At 48.6% G+C, this 6,000-nt stretch overlaps 1 protein-coding gene across 1 annotated transcript in view; it reads left to right on the top strand.

Moving 5' to 3' along the window:
• Positions 1-4,619: 4,619 nt before the first annotated feature.
• LOC101657393 (mitochondrial poly(A) polymerase) overlaps positions 4,620-6,000 on the top strand; it is a 29,115-nt gene continuing 27,734 nt past the window's right edge. Inside the window, exon 1 of the mRNA XM_004702452.2 lies at positions 4,620-4,776. Coding sequence (XP_004702509.1) covers positions 4,620-4,776 — 157 coding nt within the window. The remainder of the gene's footprint in view (positions 4,777-6,000) is intronic.

The raw sequence follows: 6,000 nt of genomic DNA, 5'->3' as shown, positions 1-6,000 counted from the left end.
AAGTGGCCAGGGGGCATTCTCAGCTGCCAGTTCAGTGGAATCCGTGCTGTGTTTCTAGGTGGGAGAGTTCCTTCCTTCGGGACCAGGACCTCCAGGCCTGAGGAACACAGGGTTGCTGGGACAGGAAGCAAAAATGCTGCAAGTGGATCACTAGGAGTAATAGTCAGTGGTGCCACACCAGCTTCCACCCCTTGGTTCCTGAACCCATGAATTCTGGCTATTGGAGACACAGCACCATATATTTGCCACTGGTTTAGAGCGTATACAGCTTCCTGGAGAACACTGCCCCAGCCCCGCAAGTTGTTGCCACCGAGTTGGTGCCGTAATTGTGTCTTTAGGAGCCCATTCCATCGTTCTATCAAGCCAGCAGCTTCAGGATGATGAGGAACATGATATGACCAGCGGATTCCATGGGAACAGGCCCATCGCCACACTGCATTTGCTGTGAAGTGAGTTCCTTGATCTGAAGCAATGCTATGGGGGATGCCATGCCGGTGGATGAGGCATTCTGTAAGTCCACGAATAGTAGTTTTGGCAGAAGCATTGCGTGCATGGAAGGCAAATCCATATCCAGAGTAGGTGTCTATTCTAGTAAGAACAAAACACTGCCCCCTCCATAATGGAAGAGGTCCTATGTAATCAACCTGCCACCAAATTGCCAGTTGATCTCCTCCAGGAATGGTCCTATATCTTGGACTCGATGTTGGTTTTTGCTGCTGGTAAATGGGGAACTCAGCAGCGGCAATGGCCAATATACGGTGCTGTCTCCCTATCATAGATGGGTACAGAGAAGAATCCTGGCTTCCAGAAGTTACCAGACAAGAATGAGAAAACGATGGCATTGACTTTCTTTGTGAAACACACATAGCAAGTTGCTGGTAGGGGCCTGACAAAAATTCAGGCTTCCACAAGAAGCCCAAGTAACACAGAAGGGTGTGAACTGGTGCAAACAGGTTCAGTGATGAGCGATGCAGTGAACCCACCCATTTAAAAAAATGGGTGAAGTAGAATGATAATTGGATTGTGAAAAGTGGCCTGTCGAAGTCTGAAGTGGAAGGCTCCGATGAGGCGTGCTCTAGAGCCCTTTCAGGAGCGTGATGGGGGATGGATCTTTGCCAGGGCTGCCATCTTGGCTCAGGGCTGAGAGATTTGGTTGCTACACAATGCCCACTCTGCCATTGTTTTCTAAGCAGGAGATTAAGAGTCTAGCAGGGTGTTGGCCTGTAGTTTTTCCTCTGCTGGTTATCTTTCTGGTACACTCAAATTTTACAAATTCAGGCCCATTCTGCTTTGGGCCATAGCGGAATACTCACACTTAGACCATCATGATTAAAGGGAAAATATATTGAAGTTGTGAAGCATTTGGCTCTACAATTAACACCCATGGAAGCAGCAATCAAGAAATCAAAGGATGTACTACACTGGGAAAATATTTTGGCAAAAGAACTCTCTATAGTCTTGGAAAGCAAAGAAGTCACTTTGAGGACCAAGGCGCACCTGGCTTAAGTTTCCAGAGCTAGGAATCTTGACGGAAGCATCCTGCCTCCTCGTTCTCAGGAGAAGCCAATGGAGGTCCGAACTGCTGGCCTGTCTGATAGCAGCCCGGCCATGCTTAACTCATGGTGCCACTAGGGCTCCTTTCCGATGTCCATAGGATTTTCCTTTCTTCTTTTTAATGATAAAAGGTACACGTATTTATTTAACCAATGAAAATACAATGTAAAAAGCCCCTCACTTCTATTGAGCCTAAGTCTCTAATTCCCTCCCCGGAGGTTACCATGGCTGACAGTATGAAAAATAAACTTCCAGACATTTCCAACGCAGGGAGCTGTCATTCAGAGAACTTTCCACAGAATTGTGCATCTATTGGTCTACCGATGTGCAATAAATTGCATCTGATTGGCTATTGTGGTCTGTTGTCAAAGTAATATTTATAATAACTATATTCTCCTCCTTCTCCTTCTTCTTTCAGTTTCTCACTTCTCATTTGCTCCTGAGTCCATTCTAGTTGGGTTCTCTTATCTACCAAACCAATCTCTAAGGAAATCGGCTTTATGGGGGATGGTGTGTCACTATGGCTGGTACAGTGGGTCTGATGTCAGGAACCTGCGCACTGCCCACACTAAGGTGATGGGTAGGGGAGGAGCAGAGTGGATGAGGGAGGGTGCCAGGTAAGTTGCTCAGGGAGGAACCATCCACACAGAGCCTGGAAGACCTTCGCTCTTACACAGGGGTGGGAAGGGCGGCCCCCGGGAGCATGGAAAGAGGAAGGACAGCATCAGCACTGGAGCCTTCCTGTGGAGAACAGCTGGCCGGAGGCTTGTAAAGAGAGACCAACCAATGCTTACGGATTTATAGGAAAAAACGCGGATGAACTGGACCCAGCCACGTGTACAAAGGGTGGGTCGCTGTTAAGTATTAGGCTGCTCATCTCAAGACCAGCTGTTGGAAACCACCCGACAGCAGAGAGTCATGACCCAGTCACGTTGACACATCAGCCGAAGTATCTCAGCCGGTGGTCCTCACCCCTTGACAATGTACTGCTGCGGACGTCCATTGTGAATGTGCAGAATAGTATCAGAAAGAGTTTAATTTTTTTACTATGGTCATACATGTGAAATGTTGGCCAATGGGATGGACAATAAGTTAACAGTATATGCTCAGTGAAAGGCCACATATTATATGATCTCAATTAGGTGATGCCCCAACAGGACAATCTATAGAGTATAGGAGTGTGGCTACCTAGAACTGGAAGAAGGTGCCCTGGTGGTGCAGTGGTGAAGCGCTCAGATGCCAACGGAAAGATTAGCAATTCCAACCCACTGGCCACCCTGCAGAAGAAACATGTGGCCACCTGCTTCTACAACTGACAGCCCTGGATCTGTTGTGATCGATTCCACTCTGTCCTGAAGGTTTACTAGGAGTTGCAATCAACTCAACAGCATGGGTTTGGGGATTTACGTTATTACAGAAGGCAATGGACACACGCAGAAATGCTACTCTCCATTCACTTACGTCTTTGAAACGAGTCGTTCAACCACTCTGAGGTTGTCTGTTCTTTGGAATGATTTTAAGAACATGGCATTCAATGTCACTGCAGCTGTTCCTGTTATAAATGATATGACACAACCACTCTGTTGCGATCTTCTCACGGGCTCCTGGGAAGAGCACTACAGTCCATGTGGTTGGCGTCAGGTGCCCGTGGTTCTGACGCCACAGCAGAGCACACACTGCCCAGTCCTGTGCCATGCTCTGGAGGGTCGCCCTGTGTGAGCCCAGGGTGCCAGTCTGCCTCGTGGAGGGTCTTGTTCTTTTCCTACCATCTCTCCACCATCCTGGGGCCTTTTTCCAGGGGCTGAATCTTTCTGACAGCTTCAAACTACATAAGCTATGCTGCCTTCTAAGGAGCATTCTGGCTGTACGTCTTCCAGGATGTATTCCTTCTTCCGCAAGTCTGCAGTACCTTCAAGATTCCTTGCCAACCCCATAATTCAAATGCTTCTCCAGTCTTCCGGCTTTCACGTGCGTACAAAGTAGATGCTCCCGACTCAGAGGACAACTTGGTTGTCAAAGTGAAATCTTTGTTTTTAAGTATTTTAAAGAGGTCTTTTGTATATTTGCCTAAGGCAAGGTCTCGTTTGATTTCTTGACAGCTGCTTCCGAGGCACGAACTGTGGTTAGAAGATAAACAAAATCGCGAGATGTCAATATTCCCTGTTTCTCATGGAGTAGCTTATTGGTCCAAAGGTGAGTATTTTCATTTTCTTTATGTGGTTTATATGCTGCCACCAGTTCTTTTGGTGCAGTGATTGTCTGCATTTCTTCCTTTGTCTTCTAATGCTTCCTGTGTCATTTAATGCTTTTCCTCATAGAACCCTCCAGTCTTTCCCCTTGAATCTTTAAAAATTGCTTTCAAATAGACTACATCCACTCCATTATATAAATTGGATGCGATCTTTATTTTGGATTTTTAATTCTTGTTCACTTATCGTCTCTAAAGGTATTGAGAGAAATTAAAGGGTTTTTTCCTTTTCTATGAATGGGAGCAAAGGAGTATAGTCTAATTAGTGAGGCTAATTTCTAAAATATTAATTATTCATGAAAGGGAAAGCAAGAGGAGGGGAACAATTTAATGAAACTGAGTTAGTCAGAAATTATTTGGCAGTCACACAACTAACATTTCCTAAAAGATCCTCCCTCTAGTGTCCAAGTTTAATACAGCATTAGAAGACAAAACCGTGTTTAGTTCTGAACTCAGCCTCCATCAGGGTCCTCTTTTGTGTGTATGTGTGTGTGTGGGGGTATGAATGAAACGTGTAAGTTGCACTTTGTGAATAAGTGCACTACTTACCCGTGCATACAGTGTTGTGAGAATGGAATGCGACGTGCAAGCGTTTAGATTGGAATGCTCATTTAGGAAACTGCGGAAAAGCGGAAGCAAAGCTGGTCCCAAAGCTCAGGAATCTTCGTTTGGATCGCGATTCAATTTGTAGCGCCCGCCCCCAAAAGTGAACGTCTTGCGCCTAGTTTGACCCTCGAGGCTTCCCGTCCTTTCCGTCCCAAGACGCATGCGCGGAACCCAGCGACCCCCCTTGTCTTCCGGGACTGCGGCGTTTACCATGGCGGCCCGCGGCGCGGGCTGGTTGACCTACGTGCCCCGCTGTGCCCAGGGCAGGGGGCCGGTTCGTCGCCCCGTTCACCGCCTTTTCAGGTGTGCAGGAACCGTGGCCGCGGACCTGAAGGGCGAGGAGCAGCTTCCCGGAAGCGTGGAGCCAGGTGATGGGGCGGCGTCCTGGCGTGGCTCCGCGCGGAGCCCCGCGGGCTGGAGGGAGGGGACGGGGACGGGCTCCGCGGGCGAGTCCCAGCAAACGGCCGTGGCACTGTGGGCCGGAGGCTGAGGATATGACCTTCAGGGATTCGTGCCTTGTCTTCCTTCGGGGCCACTCGTGTGCTACCTCTGCGATGCCGTCTGTTGGTGGTTTTATTGTTTGTTGTTTTTAAATTTAAAAAGCCCCGTTATGTAACGCTTTAAAAGGCTTCCCACCTGGGGCATGCCAAGTGTGAGGATACTGCTCCTGAAGCAAGGAGTTCTCGTCCAGGGTTTGCGCGTCGGCTCGGCAGTTGGGGGGCTTTGGGGGGTTAGGGTTTCAGGCTTGAAGTGCTTGCAGTCTTCGGGGTCTGGGAGAACACACCCATCTTCCTCCTCGGGGAGAAGGTTCTCGATCATGTTGGACGCAGTCCGCCCAGTCTGGTGGTTCTCCTGAAGTTGGAACGCCTCGGCTTTCTCAATGGTGCCTGGTTGTTGTAGCGTAGGGCGGAGCTTCTCCAACTCGGGAGAATTCCCTGCAGACTGGAGCATGCAGAAGATGGTGAGGACCGTGAGAACGGTCTTGTGGTCCTGGCAAGTGAGCCGATTCCCAGGGACTGCGGGACTCCACCACTCCTTGGGAGAAAGATGAGGCTTTCTGCCCCTAGAAAGCGATAGCCTTGGAAGTGGGCCGGGAGAGTTCTGTTTTGTAGGATCGCCGTGAATTGGAATTAAATGGACAGTGGGGTGGTTTTGTTTTTAGGGTCAGCCAGATCACTCAGCATGTAGGGAAGAAATACTGCTTCCTTTAGCTGTTCTAAGTCTCAGCTTCTTCTACATTGGAGCCGATGGTCCAGGGGCATGGCCACTCACAGGTCTATGTGCACATACTTACAGGTTTTTCCAAGGAGATGAAGAAAATGTTTTACCCGTATGTGGAAAATTCCAGGGAAATACTTTTAACCGATCACATATCTCCCCTTTAGACCAAGAGGATATAGTGTTGAAAATAGCCCTGGCTTAGCCAATGGGGTAGATAGAGTAAGTGTGATGGGGCTAAAATGGCAGGGGGAGCTGCATCTGATCTCCTGGCTCCATGAGGCAGGGGTCAGCCCGGCTTCACCCTCCGTCTTTCTTTACCTATTCTGATACCAATCGTTCCTCCCATGGCACTCTGCTTCTATTCTGGGTTC

Source organism: Echinops telfairi, unplaced genomic scaffold (genome assembly GCF_000313985.2).
Source record: "Echinops telfairi isolate 266 unplaced genomic scaffold, ASM31398v2 ScPeMD7_31;HRSCAF=116, whole genome shotgun sequence".
Lineage (NCBI taxonomy): Eukaryota > Metazoa > Chordata > Mammalia > Afrosoricida > Tenrecidae > Echinops > Echinops telfairi.
The sequence above is the reverse complement of the archived record's forward strand: the minus strand, read 5'-3'. Positions and strand labels throughout refer to the sequence as shown.